The 19161-nt window shown below is 42.5% G+C and overlaps 1 protein-coding gene across 9 annotated transcripts in view; it reads left to right on the top strand.

The window, feature by feature from the left end:
- The window catches only part of syne2a (spectrin repeat containing, nuclear envelope 2a), a 250928-nt gene that overhangs the window by 165466 nt on the left and 66301 nt on the right, over nucleotides 1-19161 (top strand). For all 9 annotated transcript variants that reach the window (XM_014145109.2, XM_014145105.2, XM_014145104.2 and 6 more), the window contains 7 exons: nucleotides 4002-4154; nucleotides 6015-6197; nucleotides 8152-8307; nucleotides 8515-8622; nucleotides 10693-10863; nucleotides 11609-11742; nucleotides 18608-18803. In XM_014145109.2, the coding sequence (XP_014000584.2) occupies nucleotides 4002-4154; nucleotides 6015-6197; nucleotides 8152-8307; nucleotides 8515-8622; nucleotides 10693-10863; nucleotides 11609-11742; nucleotides 18608-18803 (1101 nt within the window). The remainder of the gene's footprint in view (nucleotides 1-4001; nucleotides 4155-6014; nucleotides 6198-8151; nucleotides 8308-8514; nucleotides 8623-10692; nucleotides 10864-11608; nucleotides 11743-18607; nucleotides 18804-19161) is intronic.

Here is a 19161-nt window from a genome sequence, read left to right on the forward strand (position 1 = left end):
AACCAGGTTGTAGTGTAGTAGAACCAGGTTGTAGTGTAGTAGAACCAGGCTATAGTGTAGTAGAACCAGGTTGTAGTGTAGTAGAACCAGGCTATAGTGTAGTAGAACCAGGTTGTAGTGTAGTAGAACCAGGCTGTAGTGTAGTAGAACCAGGCTGTAGTGTAATAGAACCAGGCTGTAGTGTAGTAGAACCAGGCTGTAGTGTAGTAGAACCAGGCTGTAGTGTAGTAGAACCAGGCGGTAGTAGAAGCATTTGTAGTGTAGTAGAACCAGGCTGTAGTGTGGTAGAACCATGCTGTCATTCAAAACATGTAACTCAGGACTCATTTTCTTGCTGGCCAATGCCTCTCTGTCATTGATACAGTGGGATTAACCTTCTTTATGTGGGCAATTAATCATTTCACTCTCCTAGGCATTGGTGCAGCATGATCCGTGCGCACATGAACACAGGATTTCCAATCCAGATTGTGCTCTGAGAAAAAGCTGTCAATAACGGGAAACACATCCTCACCTGTAGTTCTCCCCGTTAGCTTCTTGCAGAACAGAATGTGCTCATTCATTTACGAAATGTCTCTGTATCGCACAAACGCAATAACCTGGGCTTCCTCACTGACATCAGTCGATTCGTCCAACTGCAGAGAAACATGACCCACCAAGCCGCGCTGCTTCTTAACACCCGCTCGCTTAACCTGGAAGCCAGCCGCACCAATGTGTCGGAGGAAACACTGTTCAACTGACGACCGAAATCAGCTTGCTGGCACCCGGCCCGCCACAAGTAGTCGCTAGAACACGATGAGCCAAGGAAAGGCCCCGGCCAAACCCTCCCTTAACCTGGACGACGCTGGGCCAATTGCACGCCACCCTATGGGACTCCTGGTCACGGACGGCTGTGACAGCCTGGGATCGAACCCCAGGCTCTAGTGACTCCTCAAACACTGCGATGCAGTGCCTTAGACTGCTGTGCCACTCGGGAGGCCCAAGATTGAAATAACTTAAACATATTTTGGGGGGTAATATTTTTCCCGATATTTTTTTTCTTCCATTTTTTTAAAATATCTTCCCACGTACCCCATGGGGAATGCCGACGTACCCGTACCCCTGGTTGGGAAACAATGCTCTTCGTAACCAGCGTGGAAAGGAAAGAGCTGGAAAACCAAGCGTGATGGAAAAGAGAGGAGTGAAAAGGAAAGGAGAGCAAGCCTAGCTGGGCTATTGAGACACACCCATTATCTTTCAAATAATCTCCTAACAACACACACAGATGGGATGACCAAAGAGAAGAGGCGAAGACTAGTTTTTCATTTGGCCCCTCGTCTATCACCATTGAATCCGAGCAGGTTCTCAGAACTTTCAAAAAACGGCTGACCGTTGTGCCAAACTGAACAGTGAGGGTGCATCCAAAATGGCACCCTATTCCCTATTTAGTGCACTACTTTTGAGCTGGTAGTGCACTATATAAGGAATATGGTGTCGTTTGGGATTGACCCTGTGAACTCTTTCATGTACAATATGACCTGTTGTGGGTTCATTGACTTGATGAAGATAGGGGAGAGGAGGAGATGAAAGAAGAAGCTTATCTTCAGACAACGGGGGTTGCACGTCATTGGCACTGGCTCCCACAGTGCATGCATCACCAGAGCATCAAAACCCATTACCTATACTCACACACACACACACACACACAGAACATGCACAGAGGCATACACAGTCACGCAGTCACACACGCACACACACGGGCATTGCCCCCTCTCCTCCCCCTTGCAGCTGTGGTCTCAGTGAAGGCCAGTTCACAGCGCCGCATACAACGACTCTCTTTCTTTCTTTTTAACTTTTTTCCCCCCTGTGTTTTGTCAAATAAAGGATATAAGTCAGCTACTGGGAAACTCCTCAATAAGAGCAGAAAGGGATAGTTCATGCATGTTTTCCACTTATTTTGTCTGTGGTCGAATTCACAGCTTTAGGATATTCTAAAACGACATAAAAAACATTGTATATTTACACTGGTATGTCTTTCTAAAGCCATGCTCTACATTATATTGTTGACTATACAGTGCATCCAGAAAGTATTCATACCCCTTGACTTATACCACATTTTGCTGTGTTACAGCCTCAATTCAAAATGGATCAAATAGATTTTTTCTCTCGCTCATCTACATACCACATTATGACAAAGTGAAAATGAAATACAGAAATATCGAATTTACATAAGTATTCACACCCATGAGTCAATACATGTTAGAATCACCTTTGGCAGCAATTACAGTCTTTCTGGGTAATTCTCTAAGAACTTTGCACACGTGGATTGTACAATATTTGCACCAAATAATTCTTCAAGCTCTGTCAAGTTTGTTGTTGATCATTGCTAGACAGACATTTTTAAGTCTTTCCAAAGATGTTCAAGCTGATTTAAGTAAAAACTGTAACTAGGCCACTCAGGAACATTCAACGTGGTCTTGGTAAGCAACTCCAGTGTATATTTGGCCTTGTGTTTTAGGTTATTGTCCTGCTGAAAGGTGAATTTGTCTCCCAGTGTCTGTTGGAAAGCAGACTGAACCAGGTTTTCCTCTAGGATTTTGCCTGTGCTTAGCTCTATTCCATTTATTATATATATATTTTTTTTAACTCCCTAGTCCTTGCCGATGACATGCATGCCCATGACATGATGCAGCCACCACGCTTAATTTGTTGTGTTGGATTTTCCCCAAACATAATGCTTTGTATTCAGGACATAAAGTTAATTTCTTTGCAACATTTTTTGCAGTTTTACTTTAGTGCCTTATTGCAAACAGGATATCATAAAGTTCGTCGTCTGAGGAGGAGAAATCATTGGACCAATATGCAGCAGTGAAATTGCTCATCTTCTTATTTATTAAAGAAAGGAAAAATACTCATACAAACAAACTACGAAAAACAGTCCTGTAAGGTGCTCAGACTATACACGGAAACAACCACCCACAAACACAAGAGAAAACTAACCCACTTAAATATGGCCTCCAATTAGAGGCAACAACAACCAGCTGTCTCTAATTGGAGGTCGTTCCAAAACCCCAACATAGAAATAGAAAACTAGAAAAACCACATAGAAATAGAAAACATAGAACATCAACCAAAAACCCCGAAACACACTAAACAAACACCCCCTGCCACGCCCTGACCAAACTACAATAACAAACAATCCCTTTTACTGGTCAGGACGTGACACAGGATGCATGTTTTTTCACTCACTGTTGTTTATATTAGTATTGTGGAGTAACTACAATGTTGTTGATCCATCCTCAGTTTTCTCCTATCACAGCCATTCAACTCTGCAACTGTTTTAAAGTCACCATTGGCCTTATGGTGAAGTCCCTGAGCGGGTTCATTCCTCTCCGACAACTGAGTTAGGAAGGATGTCTGTATCTTTGTAGTGACTGGGTATATTAATACACCATCCAAAGTGTAATTGATAACTTCACCATGCTCAAAGGGATATTCAAACCTTCCTGGTCTTTGTAGTTGAATCTGTGTTTGAAATTCACTGCTCTACTAAGGGACCTTACAGATAATTGTATGTGTGGGATACAGAGATGCGGTAGTCATTCAAAAATCATGTTAAACACTATTATTGCACACAGAGTGAGTCCATGCAACTTATTATATGACTTGTAAGTACATTTTTACTCCTGAACTTATTTAGGCTTGCCATAACAAAGGGGCTGAATACTTATTGACTCAAGACATTTCAGCTTTTCATTGTTTATTAATTTGTAAAAATTCCACTTTGACAGTATTTTGTCTTGTGTGTAGGCCAGTGACACCACATCTCAATTGAATCCAGGCTGTAACACAACAAAATGTGGAAAAAGTAAAGGGGTGTGAAAACATTCTGAAGATACTGTATTGTATATATAGTATATGCCATTTATATACACACATACACTATAGAGTTCCTTCATCACTTTATATCCACTTTTGAATGCTGTTGTTTTGATGTCCCTTTCCTGTCCTTCTGTGTTCCTCAGCTCCTGCTGGAGAAGTGGCCACCATGCCAGGTGTTGTCAGGCCTGGAGGCGTGGGTGAAGGACACAGAAGCCAGGCTGGAGGAGCAGGGACAGGCCACCATCAAGGCCTGCCATGACACAGATCAGCTCAGACACATAATCCAATACTACCAGGTACATTCACACACGCCCACGAACACACACACACACACACACACACACACACACACACACACACACACACACACACACACACACACACACACACACACACACACACACACACACACAGACACAGAAATGTATTGAGAAATACAGGACTAGTTACACATTATTATATATTTTTTTACATGATTGTCATTGCACAATAGAATAATATGGATAAATAAATGCCGTTATTTACAAAGTTATCATAGTAAACATGCCTACCATAGTACATACCACAGTATACTATGGTAAACTATAGTACGTACTATAGTATGGTAAAATGTGTAATGGGACAGTCTATTGCAATGTAGTACACAATTCTATAGTAAGTGCAATTACTGTTTTTCTCAATCGCATACAAGCATTTTTTAGGGAACAATGTTGGCGAACAATGTTGGCGATTTTCAGAGAGTCCACAAGACAGAACTCTGTGGCCTTTTGAAAAACAGTAAATGTTTTCAATATGTAGTTCCCTTCTCAAAACATAAATACATTTATCGAAACTATTATACCATCAAAATTGCAAATACATTAATCAAAGAACACGACTGCCTGTAAAAAGAAACCATACATATCTCTTGAGTCTAAGCAGACCAAACATAAAGTTAGTCTGTGTTTAAAAAATCCCAATAGATCGATATATTTTCTTTGCAGTCACAAAATCAGGGTTCCCCACTTGGAGGCCCGCTTGGGATTTTATTTGGCCCCCCAAGTTTTCTGAGCAAAAAAAATCATAAATCATATTTGTTTATTTTTCTTTTTTAAATGGGGGGGGACATAAAATACTATAAACACACATGCAAACCAGCTCCAAGTGATTTTAATTTGGGAAATTGTTTTAATCAAATATAATACTTCTTGCGGTCAATTTGCAGTCTACAAATAATTTGTAATTATGTTCCGGTCCACTGACCATCCACTCAAGAAAAAATTGTCCCTCGTCTGAATGTAGTTGAAAATCTCTGCACTAAATTATGACGATCAAAATTGGAAGTACAACTATCAAAAGGTGCAGAATTATGGCTATTTACTCTTCTTGCATATTTCACCAAACAATTTCATACACATCAAATCAATTAGGATTCATTCATCGGTATCATCACAATCCAATTTCATGTATTCAATACAAAGGTTGGTTTGCTCATAGTTTTGTAGACTTTCCATTGTTGCACAGAAACCCAATACACAATAGAAATAAGGAAAGGTGAAGACAATGGAGGAACACACATAGGCAAAGCTCTGTAATGGAAGGTCACAATGTTGGAGATGATGACTTAAGAGTTGGTGATTGTATGAATTACAAACAGTGAACACAATTGCACACATTTATTTTCTAATGAAAATAATGTGTTATATTCTGTGAAAAAAAAACACTTAACAGTGTATTTTGTTTTCAATGATGACATTTGTTTTTAATGTTTTGCTAAAGGTGGTCGAAGATATGCAAGTCAGGTACTAAGATAAAGAAAATTATCATACGTTTTGTGAATGTACAGTATTTGAGCATTTGATCATTGCTGTTTCAACACATATCCAACAATTGCTTGTTTGCGATTGAGAAAAACTGTAATGACTGGAAGGTACTAAAGTGTGTAGTGTATTACAAAATTCTATGGTAAATGCTACACGATTGAGGGATACTGCAGAGCGTATTATAGTATTCTACAGTATACTACAGTTCACTACAGACTGTATAAATCTATAGTAAGTACTATAGCATTCTATAGTAAACTGTAGTATTTTTTATGTGGGGTAGTAGATTAGAGTAGAGTAGTAGAGATTCCTGTGTGTTAATGCCAGTGTGTGTTGTGTAATTTCATTCCTCAGGGTTGCCAGGCAGGCAATGCCAGCGGGCAACTCACCCTGGATTTCCTGTGCCAGTCCGGACTGCAGTCAGTGGCAGCGTCGGATAACTCTGGCAGCTGCTCTGAGGAGCGCACACTCTTTGCCGAGCGAATGGGTGCCCTCAACTTAAGCTGGCTCCTCCTAGAAGGGAAGCTGGGCAGTCAAGTGAGTATGACAGCAAGCCAAATAAAGCCAGGCTCAATATTGTGACAGCCTATCAAATTAAGGGTTTTGACCATCTACACAAGATAAAAAAAACAAGGAATCAGTACTTTACTAAATCAAGGTGGAAAGCTGCCAACTGCAAATTCCAAGAACAAAAATATACAGTGCCTACGGAAAGTATTCAGACCCCTTGACTTTTTCCACATTTTGTTACGTTACAGCCTTATTCTGAAATTGAGTAAATCGTTTTTTTCCTCATCAATCGACACACAATACCCCATAATGACAAAGCCAAAACAGGTTTTTTAAATAATTTATTACAAATAAAAAAAACTGAAATATCACATTTACATAAGTATTCAGACCCTTTACTCAGTACTTTGTTGAAGCACCTTTGGCAGCGATTACAGCATTGAGTCTTCTTGGGTATGACGCCACAAGCTTGCCACAGCTGTATTTGGGGAGTTTCTCCCATTCTTCTCTGCAGATCCTCTCAAGCTCTGTCAGGTTGGATGGGGATCATTGCTGCACAGCTATTTTCAGGTCTCTCCAGAGATGTTTGATTGGGTTCAAGTCCAGGCTCTGGTTGGGCCCCTCAAGGACATTCAGAGACTTGTCCCGAAACCACTCCTGCATTGTCTTGGCTTAGGGTCGTTATCTTGTTGGAAGGTGAACCTTCGCCACAGTCTGAGGTCCTGAGCCCTCTGGAGCAGGTTTTCATCAAGGATCTCTCCATACTTCTGCTCTGTTCATCTTTGCCTCGATCCTGACTAGTCTCCGAGTCCCTGCCGCTGAAAAACCCACAGCATGATGATGCCAACACCATGCTTCACTGTAGGGATGGTGCCAGGTTTCCTCCAGACGTGATGCTTGGCATTCAGGCAAAAAACTCTAAGCCGCCTGTCATGTGCCTTTTACTGAAGAGTGGCTTCCGTCTGGCCACTATACCATAAAGGCCTGATTGGTGCAGTGCTGCAGGGATGGTTGTCCTTCTGGAAGGTTCTCCCATCTCCACAGAGGAACTCTAGAGCTCTACCAGAGTGACCATTGGGTTGTTGGTCACCTGACCAAGGCCCTTCTCCCCCGATTGTTCAGTTTGGCCAGGTGGCCAGCTCTAGGAAGAGTCTTTGTGTTTTCAAACTTCTTTCATTTAAGAATGATGGAGGCCACTGTGTTTTTGGAGACCGTCAATCCTGCAGAAATGTTTTCGTACCATTCCCCAGATCTGTGCCTCGACACAATCATGTCTTGGAGCTCTACGGACAATACCTTTGACCTCATGGCTTGGTTTTTGCTCTGACATGCAGTCAGCTGTGGGACCTTATTTAGACAGGCACTGTATAGACAGGTGTGTGCCTTTCCAAATCATGTCCATCAATTGAATTTACCACAGGTGGACTTTAATCAAGTTGTAGATACATATCTAGGATGATCAATGGAAACAGGATGCACCTGAGCACAACTTCGAGTCTCATAGCAAGGTCTGAATACTTATGTAAATAAGGTATTTCTGTTTAAAAAAATAGATACATTTGCAAACATTTCTGACAACCTGTCTTCTCTTTGTCATTATGGGCCATTTTAGAATAAGGCTTTAACTTAACAAAATGTGGAAAAAATCAAGGGGTCTGAATACTTTCCGAAGGCACTGTATATTAAAAAAAATTTGACCAGGAGTTTCCCAAAATCAAAACGTAGCACTTTATCAAAATTTGTCAATTGAAGCAGTTTGCTTTTCTTAGAGTGGCATGTGTCTGGGTCGTCGAGAGAAACAAAGGTCCAGCGTTGGCCACGTAACTCAACCCCTGACAGGGCTGGGATCAATTCCATTTCAATTCAGTTGATTCAGGAAGTGAACTGACATTTCCAATTAAAATTTTCCATCATGAATTTACCCGAATTGAAATGGAATTGTCCCCAACCCTCGTGTCTGTATCATACCTATGGTTTGCAGGTGCGCCAGGCTGAGGAGGTGTTCCGCATCTGCGCAGAAAGAGAGAAGCGACTGCAACGGGTGCTCAACTGGGCTGCGGGGCAGAGAGAGAGGCTGAGGGAGTGGCAGAGACCTGTCAGTCGGACGCAGGTGGACAAGGCCCTGCAGGAGTGGGAGGTATGGAGAGTTTTAACAAGCCAGAACAAGGGACATGGTTATTACACTGCATGTACTGTATGTAGATGGGGACTTCATTGAGTGAATAGTGTGTGTTTGTGGGTGTGTGTGCGTGTTTGCGTGCGCACGGGGGTGTGTGCGCATGCCTGAGTGTGTGCGTTTCTTTATAGAACAGTTGACAAAAGGTGACTTCCTCTATCTGTTCAGGCCGTGGAGGAGAAACTGAAAGACATGTGTGTGGAGGTCGAGGATCTGGTCCGCGACACCTGGTCTGCAGACACAGTCACCCAGGTCTGCACAGACTTCAACCAACAGGTGACTAACACACACATCGACACAAGCCACAAGTTTACTAGTTAACTATGTTTTTTTGTTAGTTAAATATGGTTTTGTTTGTTAACTATGGTTTCATTTGTTCAACTGAGACTCAGCGATATGACGTTGCCACTAGCAGATACAGTGCCTACCATTACTATTCAGTGCCCTTGGATTCTTTCACATTTTGTTGGTTTACAAAGTGGGGTTGAAATGGATTTCATTTGAGATCAGAACATTCTATAAATGTCAGTAGTATTGCACTCTGTAAACATGATTTTTGAATGACTGCCCCATCTCTTTATCCCCCGGAACCCAATTATCTGTATGGTTTATCTGTATGGTCCTTCAGACGAATAGTATATTTCAAGTACAGATTCAACTACAAAGACCAGGGAGCATTTCCAATGCCTCGCAAAGAAGGGCACTGATTGGTAGATAAAAACGCAGACACTGAATATCCCTTTGAGCATGGTGAAGTTATTATTTAGGCTTTGAATGGTGTATCAATACACTCTGTCACTACAAATATACATGCGTCCTTCCTAGCTGAGTTTCCGGAGAGGAAGTAACCACTCAGGGATTTCACAATGAGGCCAATGGTGATTTTAAAACTGTTACCGAGTTTAATGGCTGTGATAGGAGAAAACTGAGGATGGATCAACAGCATAGTAGTTAGTCCACAATACTAATCCAAATGACAGAGTGAAAAGGAGGAAGCCTGTACATAATAAAAAATATTCCAAACATGCATCCTGTTTGCAACAAGGCATTAAAGTAATACTGCAAAAAATGTGGCAAAGGAATACACTTTTTGTCCTGAATACAAAGCCATGTTTGGGGCAAATCCAACACAATACATCATTGAGTACCACTCTCCATATTTTCAAGCATGGTGGTGGCTGCATCATGGATATGCTTGTCATCGACAAGGACTGGGGAGTTTTTCAGGATAAAAGAAACGGAATAGAGCTAAGTACACACAAAATCCTAGAGGAAAACCTGGTTGTCTGCTTTTCACCAGAGACTAATTCACCTTTCAGCAAGACAATAACCTTAAACATAAGACCAAATCTACACTGGAGTTGCTTACCAAGAAAACAGTAAATGTTCCTGAGTAGCCAAGTTACAGTTTTGACTTAAACCGTCTTAAATCTATGGCGAGACTTGAAAATGGCTGTCCGGCAATGATCAACAACTAAATTGACAGAGCTTGAAGAACTTTGAATATTGCACATTCCAGCTGCGCAAAGCTCTTAGAGACTTACCCAACAAGACTCACAGCTGTAATTGCTGCCAAAAGTGTTTCTAACATGTATTGACTCAAAGTGGGGGTGAATGCTTATCTGATCAAGTTATTTTAGTTTCATTTTTCATGATAAAAAAAAGAAATAAACCTTTTCTCCATTTGAATCCCCACTTTGTAACACAATAAAATGTGAAGAAATCCAAGAGGGGTGAGTACTAATGATAGGTCCTGTATTCAGATGAGCATGATGCAAGTCTTTGCTCTCACACAGTCACACAGACTATCTCTGCATGTGCACCGGTGCTCTTCACGCTGCTGCAAAGTGATAGCTATGGGGTCAAAACAGAGGAGAAGTTTAGCCTCATACTTCAATGCTCTTAGTTGTTGTGGAAATCGACTCAATATTGCTGTTTACTTCATGCATGATTCTATCTTTACTCATGGTTTTATTTGTTATGTGTGCCCATATAAAAAAAACACGGAAAACCCACCAAAAATGTAAATTGTACTTTTATGCTGGGTTGAAAGAGAAGCCTGCAAACAGTTGAGTCCTCCAGTACCCCATTGCTGCCGCATTTCCACTGCTCTGGCATGTTATGTGTCATACAATATGATATATAAGGGTTTTACACACTACTGAGCTAAACTGAGTGGAGCTAAACCAAGCTGTACTGAGCAGGCCTTGCTACACATCCACCATAGTTTCTGGAACCATTCATAAAAAGTAATTGTGAAAATTAAATATCCAAGCCAACACAGCTTGTTTCGTCAGCATGAACGTGTGAAAAGGGCATTATCAGTATTTTCTCCCAACCCTACAGGTTGGGAGCCTGAGGCCTGATCTCCAGCGGGTGCTGGTTCAGTGGGGCCAGTTTGAGAAGGAGCTGGGTGATGTTTCATTCTACACCACTAAGCTGCGCTGTGGTCTGGAACACAGCAGTGGTCCCTTCCTCTCCTCCCACCAGGTCAAAAGGCATGTGGAGCAGCTACAGGTGAGTGTGATGGAGTTGTCAACCATATAAGAAGAGACACATCAAGGGGCGGTTCCCATAGAAATGCCTGAGCACGCTATCTTAGCATGTCATGACCGCCAAGCTAGCTATGTGACCCACATTTAGTGCACACAGTGCAGTACAGCACTCCTTTGAAATGAAGTCATTTTTGACAAATATGGAAATGTGTCATTCTGTCACTTTCCCGGCTATTTGTTGAAGACATATTCAGCTACTTAAGAAACTGTCTCAAAGCTAGCTAATGTATTACGATTCAAAGAAAACCTACCAGCAAGGGACAAGTTTGTCATTGGCAACCAGCTAGTTAAAATCCTGCTCTAGTCTGCTAAACAGCCGATACAAGAAGTGCTCGTCAGTTCCAACTCTCTGTTTTGAAACCTCTCTGTCTCAAACATGAACCACTGATACAGGGTCCGATATTTTACCATCCACTGTAATGGTAGATGAATGTGAATTTAAAGATGATTGAAAGAGATACCACAACTCTAACCTCGAGCTACTGTAGACAACCCGAAATTGTGGGTATAGGACATGTGACATAAACACATTGTGTGCCAGATGTATAGAAAAGCCTATATCTTCCTAACATGTAAAGCTACCAAATCTAAATCTCCCATATACAGCGTGCCTCAATACTGTAGGAGATGTTGTCATGAAATGCTGTTTGGTTTGGTGAGTTGGAAAGGGAGTGTTTGTTTACACTATGACGTTTCTCTGTCCACAGTGCCTCCAGGAGGAGGCTGGGATGGGGGCGGAGATATGGACTGCTCTGGACCAGTCGTACGCAGGCCTGTCGGACGCTATCAGTCCTGGAGCGGCCCAACTCCTTACTGAGAGACTTGAGGAGGAGAGAACACAGTCAGTACCACCGCTAACTGGACCTTTAAAGGGGCAATCTGCAGTTGAAACAATAACAAAGCGTCCTCCTTGCTCCTGTTCCAGTAAAAAGCTAAGGGATAAGGCTGGAGAAATGTGACCACTCTCAAATTCATAGACAGAGCTATAGATGCAAGGACTGCCCATCCATAATATCAAAATTATAGTTTTAACCATGTTTTGAAGCTATAAAGAGTTTGTTTACATTTATTTTGTTTACAAACATTGAAATAAAACAAACTTAGATTTGGGGTTCTGATGGGGTACAAAGTTGAACTAAGCTCATGAGGCATTTACAAGTTATATTCGTCAATAATCAATACATTCAAAAATGGATGTAGAAAATGCAGATTGCCCTTTTAAGCTGGACTTGGCAATGTGACATAATCAAACAGCAGGGTCGTGTTTAGTAAGCACGAAATGGAAGAAAATATATATAACAATGTATATATGTATATAACAATAAGAAACACTTGCTTTTGTTTTCCATTGAAAACCGGTGTGCTAATGGACACCACCCAGGATGACTTCATGCTCACAGACATTGAAAACAACAGAATTCAACAGAAATCAAACATGGGTTTGAAATACTTAACTCGATTCAAGTACTTTATCTGTGCATGTTTGAGCTTGCCCAGCTTAATTAAAAACAGAAAACCCCCAAAACTGCAAACCCCGCACATCTGGCACTCCAAGCAGACTCTAACAAACGCTCAAAGTACTTGACTCGATTTTTTAAGTATTTCCAACCAAGGTCTGACAGAAAACTGCCAAGACTGCCACTTTAATGGGGAAATTAATGGGGGTTTTGTTGAACTGTGGTAAACACAGGCTTAGGATATCTTATACGTATTGTTCTATGAGATCATCTGCATCAGCTAACAACACTTTTTGTGAATTTTGAAACATTTATGTAATAAAAACAAGTAAGTATTTTGTTCGAGCTGGTAAGCAGAAAGCTAACTAGCTTTTTGGTGGACGAGTGTAGAGTAGACTAGTTTGTGTGGTCGGCATAGACTAGTGACGTGAAACATTTTGCGACTAATGTTGTAGTTCCATTTCTCTCACAGTTAGCGACCTGTTAGCAACTTACTTATTTTAAGCACATGAAGGCTTCATAATTCATAAAGGTCATGTTAACTGACTGATAGTTGCTCATAGAACAAAACGTATAAGATCTCCTCAGGCTGCGTTAACCTCAGAACTTATGTATATCCTAAAACCCCATTCTTTTCCCCATTAATTAACCCCATAGGAATGGCCAGTGAACCAGAGGTAGAAAATGCTAACTCATTTCCATTTTTTTAGGACTACAAGCTAGCGAGCTCTATTGATTCTTCCAAAGTATGCATACTTCATGGAGTGTGTAAATTGTAAAGAGCCAATAATAGCATGTCTTGGTAGATTTAAATGCTGCTGTTGTTAATAATCAGGATGTTGGTCTGCCATGTTGATGATGTCATAATGAGTCCATTGAATTATTTTCCCAAGATGGCATAGCAGTCAGACGTCCTTTGTCCTCCTCTTGTCGTGTCCCGTGTATATATATATATTTACATATTTTCTTCGCATATCTTTTTACATATTTTTTTCTAAAAACTCAACCTCAAAACACTCTCCTGCAACCTGCCTCACCAATTAAAAAATTGGTTTACCTCAAATCTGAAATCCACAACAGAAGCTAGCCAGAGATTAGCCAGTTCACTGGCTAACGTTGGAGTTCAGCTAGCCACGGTTAGCGGTCATCAGCTATCCATTAGCTCGAAAAGCTATCGCCAGTTTTGTACAGCGCGACTCAGACCAGAGCATACCGGACCTATTCTCTCTCCATATCCCCGGATTTCTACCGCAGTCTCTGGACATTTACACCTGGATCTTTCAGCTAGCTAGCTGCTACCTGAGTGAGTATTGGCAAACGTCGGTCCCGGAGCTAACATAAATTATTCCGGAGCTAGCCAGCTGAAGAGTTCCATCAGCCACTCCTGGGCTACAATCACCTATCCGGACCCGTTTTACTGCCGATGCGGAGCCCCACCGGGCCTTCACGACTGGACTACCGATGGTATCTGCCCGAGGGAGTTATCCAACTGGTCCCTCCGTCACGACGTAACCTGAACGCCCATCTGCGGCCCGCTAATCGTTAGCTGTCTTATCGGCTGCTATCTGAATAGGTCTATCGGACAATTTTCTTGGGCCACTATAACTATAACTATTTTGCCAATTGAACTGGTCCCCCCCACCACACGGAACCCCACTAATCTACCGACGGAAACGCACGTGGTGGCTAAAAACAGACCTCCCTCCATCTTCTACCAGCTTGCTACCTATGGCTCGGCTAGCTGTCTAATTCTCACTGGACCCTTTGATCACTCGGCTAAGCATGCCTCTCCTTAATGTCAATATGCCTTGTCCATTGCTGTTCTGGTTAGTGTTTATTGGCTTATTTCACTGTAGAGCCTCTAGCCCTGCTCATTATACCTTATCCAACCTTTCAGTTCCTCCACCCACACATGCTATGACATCTTCTGGTTTCAATGATGTTTCTAGAGACAATATCTCTCATCATCACTCAATGCCTAGGTTTACCTCCACTGTATTCACATCCTACCATACCTTTGTCTGTACATTATACCTTGAAGCTATTTTATCGCCCCCAGAAACCTGCTCCTTTTACTCTCTATTCCGGACGTCACAGACGACCAATCCTCATAGCTTTAACCGTACCCTTATCCTCCTCCTCCTCCTCTGGTCCTCTGGTGATGTAGAGGTGAATCCAGGCCCTGCAGTGCCTAGCTCCACTCCTATTCCCCAGGCGCTCTCTTTTGATGACTTCTGTAACCATAATAGCATTGGTTTCATGCATGTTAACATTAGAAGCTTCCTCCCTAAGTTTGTTTTATTCACTGCTTTAGCACACTCTGCCAACCCGGATGTCCTAGCCGTGTCTGAATCCTGGCTTAGGAAGTCCACCAAAAACTCTGAAATCTTCCTCCCTAAATACAACATTTTCAGACAAGATAGAACGGCCAAAGGGGGCGGTGTTGCAATCTACTGCAGAGATAGCCTGCAGAGTTCTGTCCTACTATCCAGGTCTGTACCCAAACAATTTGAACTTCTACTTTTAAAAATCCATCTCTCTAAAAACAAGTCTCTCGCCGTTGCCGCCTGCTATAGACCACCCTCGGCCCCCAGCTGTGCTCTGAACACCATATGTGAACTGATTGCCCCCCATCTATCTTCAGAGCTCGTGCTGCTAGGTGACCTAAACCGGGACATGCTTAACACCCCAGCCATCGTACAATCCAAGCTTGATGCCCTCAATCTCACACAAATTATTAATGAACCCACCAGGTACCACCCCAAAGCCGTAAACACGGGCACCCTCATAGATATCATCCTAACCAACTTGCCCTCTAAATACACCTCTGCTGTTTTCAACCAAGATCTCAGCGATCACTGCCTCAATGCCTGCATCCGTAATGGGTCAGAGGTCAAATGACCTCCACTCATCACTGACAAACGCTCCCTGAAACATTTTAGCGAGCAAGCCTTTCTAATCGACCTGGCCGGGTATCCTGGAAGGATATTGACCTCATCCCGTCAGTAGAGGATGCCTAGTTATTTTTTTAAAATGCCTTCCTCTCCATCTTAAATAAGCATGCCCCATTCAAGAAATGTATAACCAGGAACAGATATAGCCCTTAGTTCTCTCCAGACCTGACTGCCCTTAACCAACACAAAAACATCCTGTGGCGTTCTGCATTAGCATCGAACAGCCCCCGTGATATGCAACTTTTCAGGGAAGTTAGAAACCAATATACACAGGCAGTTAGAAAAGCCAAGGCTAGCTTTTTCAAACAGAAATTTGCTTCCTGCAACACAAACTCAAAAAAGTTCTGGGACACTGTAAAGTCCATGGAGAATAAGAACACCTCCTCCCAGCTGCCCACTGCACTGAGGATAGGAAACTCTATCACCACCATAATTGAGAATTTCAATAAGCATTTTTCTACGGCTGGCCATGCTTTCCACCTGGCTACCCCTACCGCAGTCAACAGCACTGCACCCCCCACAGCTACTCGCCCAAGCCTTCCCCATTTCTCCTTCTCCCAAATCCTTTCAGCTGATGTTCTGAAAGAGCTGCAAAATCTGGACCCCTACAAATCAGCCGGGCTAGACAATCTGGACCCTTTCTTTCTAAAATGATCTGCCGAAATTGTCTCTTTCGTGTAGTCTGAGATTCCCAAAGATTGGAAAGCAGCTGCTGTCATCCCCCTCTTCAAAGGAGGGGACACTCTTGACCCAAACTGCTACAGACCTATATCTATCCTACCCTGCCTTTCTAAGGTCTTCGAAAGCCAAGTCAACAAACAGATTACCGACCATATCGAATCCCACCGCACCTTCTCCGCTATGCAATCTGGTTTCAGAGCTGGTCATGGGTGCACCTCAGCCACGCTCAAGGTCCTAAACGATATCGTAACCGCCATCGATAAGAAAAAATACTGTGCTGCCGTATTCATTGACCTGGCCAAAGCTTTCGACTCTGTCAATCACCACATCTTCATTGGCAGACTCAATAGCCTTGGTTTCTCAAATGATTGCCTCACCTGGTTCACCAACTACTTCTCTGATAGTTCAGTGTGTCAAATCGGAGGGCCTGTTGTCCGGGCCTCTGGTTGTCTCTATGGGGGTGTCACAGGGATAAATTCTTGGGCCAACTCTTTTCTCTGTATACATCAATGATGTCACTCTTGCTGCTGGTGAGTCTCTGATCCACCTCTACGCAGACGACACCATTCTGTATACTTCTGGACCTTCTTTGGACACTGTGTTAACAACCCTCCAGACGAGCTTCAATGCCATACAACTCTCCTTCCGTGGCCTCCAACTGCTCTTAAATACAAGTAAAACTAAATGCATGCTCTTCAAACGATCGCTGCCTGCACCTGCCCGCCCGTCCAGCATCACTACTCTGGACGGTTCTGACTTAGAATATGTGGACAACTACAAACACCTTGGTGTCTGGTTAGACTGTAAACTCTCCTTCCAGACTCACATCAAACATCTCCAATCCAAAGTTAAATCTAGAATTGGCTTCCTATTTCGCAACAAAGCATCCTTCACTCATGCTGCCAAACATACTCTCGTAAAACTGACCATCCTACCGATCCTCGACTTCGGGGATGTCATTTACAAAATAGCCTCCAATACCCTACTCAACAAACTGGATGCAGTCTATCACAGTGCCATCTGTTTTGTCACCAAAGCCCCATACTCTATACTACCCACCACTGCGACCTGTACGCTCTCGTTGGCTGGCCCTCGCTTCATACTCATCGCCAAACCCACTGGCTCCAGGTCATCTACAAGACCCTGCTAGGTAAAGTCCCCCCATATCTCAGCTCACTGGTCACCATAGCAGCACCCACCTGTAACACGCGCTCTAGCAGGAATATCTCTCTGGTCACCCCCAAAGCCAATTCCTCCTCTGGCCGTCTCTCTTTCCAGTTCTCTGCTGCCAATGACTGGAACGAACTACAAAAATCTCTGAAACTGGAAACACTTATCTCCCTCACTAGCTTTAAGCACCAACTGTCAGAGCAACTCACAGATCACTGCACCTGTACATAGCCCATCTATAATTTAGCCTAAACAACTACCGCTTCTCCTACTGTATTTATTTATTTATTTTGCTCCTTTGCACCCCATTATTTCTATTTCTATTTTGCACTTTCTTCTACTACAATTCTACCATTCCAGTGTTTTACTTGCTATATTGTATTTACTTTGCCACCATGGCCTTTTTGCCTTTACCTCCCTTATCTCACCTCATTTGCTCACATTGTATATAGACTTATTTTTCTACTGTATTATTGACTGTATGTTTGTTTTACTCCATGTGTAACTCTGTGTTGTTGTATGTTGTCGAACTGCTTTGCTTTATCTTGGCCAGGTCGCAATTGTAAATGAGAACTTGTTCTCAACTTGCCTACCTGGTTAAATAAAGGTGAAATAAATAAATAAAATAAAATTAGGAAACTAGAATTGACATGAAACTTCTTATGATGGGATGTACGGAATGTTGGCATATTGGCAGTTAATTTGAAAAATACATTTTGGTCAGGGAGTTGGTCAACCATGGTTTGCCAGTGTTGTGATAAGATATCGTGTAAAAGAATGAATTTGAAGAATTTATCTGCACTACATGTTTGATTCCATAATGTTTTCAAATGAACTGCCAATATGCCAACATTCCGTTCAAACAGTCAATCCTCAGCCATACACTGAGTGAAATCAGTAGATGATAGGACTTAGACAAGTTGTAAATGCAACAAGTACTGATATTGTATCATATAATAGCACTCTCAGCTTTGAGAGAGAGAGAGAGATATCCTATGCCTTTGTTTTATTTTCCTGCATAAGTAAAATCAGGATTATGCTATTCATTCTAATTAGACTGGTTTGGATTTCTGCTGAACCAATATGGCTGCCATTTTCACCCCATTCTGGAGCTTGGAGGGTTTATGACATAGAGTAACCCCTCTAGTAATTTAATAGGATCTCTATGGCTGGGTCTACCAAATCTGCAAGTGTCACGTCATCATTGAAGACTCCTTTGGCGCCATCGACTGTATCTCACTAAACCAAGAAAACTAAATTGTTCATTTCGCTCCTCTGTTTTGCCATCAGCATGTCATATTGCTTTGTGTATGGCTAGTGAAAATCTTTAAAACAAGATGCCTCAGTTGTTTATAAAAAAATATTTGCGGGCAGCCCACTTTGTTGTTGTTTGAATCACAGATTGCCCCTTTATTATGTTTAAAAGACTGTCGCCCCCTGTCAGGTGGAAGGTGCTAGTACAGGAGGTGGATGAGGAGCTGCTGAGAACTGGGGATCTGCTGTCGCTCTGGGAGGAGTACAACCGTCTGTACGACCAATGCTCCGTCCGCCTGCAACACCACCAGGAACAGTGGGGGGCACTGCTCAGCTTCCTGTCGACACCATGCCACTCCACACAGGACCTGGTCGATGCCATTAAGGTGAGTGCCACTGTCACTCGAGTTGGGGTTAATTCTAATTGAAGTTTACTGAGTGTACAAAACATAAGAAACACCTGCTCTTTCCATGACATAGACTGACCAGGTGAATCCAGGTGAAAGCTATGATCCCTTATTGATCTACTTCAGTCAGTGTAGATGAAAGGGAGGAGACAGGTTAAAGAAGGATTTTTAAGCCTTGAGGCAATTGAGACATGGATTATGCATGTGTGCCATTCTGAGGGTGAGTGATCAAGACAAAATATTTAAGTGCCTTTGAGCGGGGTATGGTAGTAGGTGCCAGGCACGCCGGTTTGAGTGTGTCAAGAACTGTAACGCTGCTGGGTTTTTCACGCTCAAC

The sequence above is a fragment of the Salmo salar genome, chromosome ssa15 (assembly GCF_905237065.1).
Source record: "Salmo salar chromosome ssa15, Ssal_v3.1, whole genome shotgun sequence".
Lineage (NCBI taxonomy): Eukaryota > Metazoa > Chordata > Actinopteri > Salmoniformes > Salmonidae > Salmo > Salmo salar.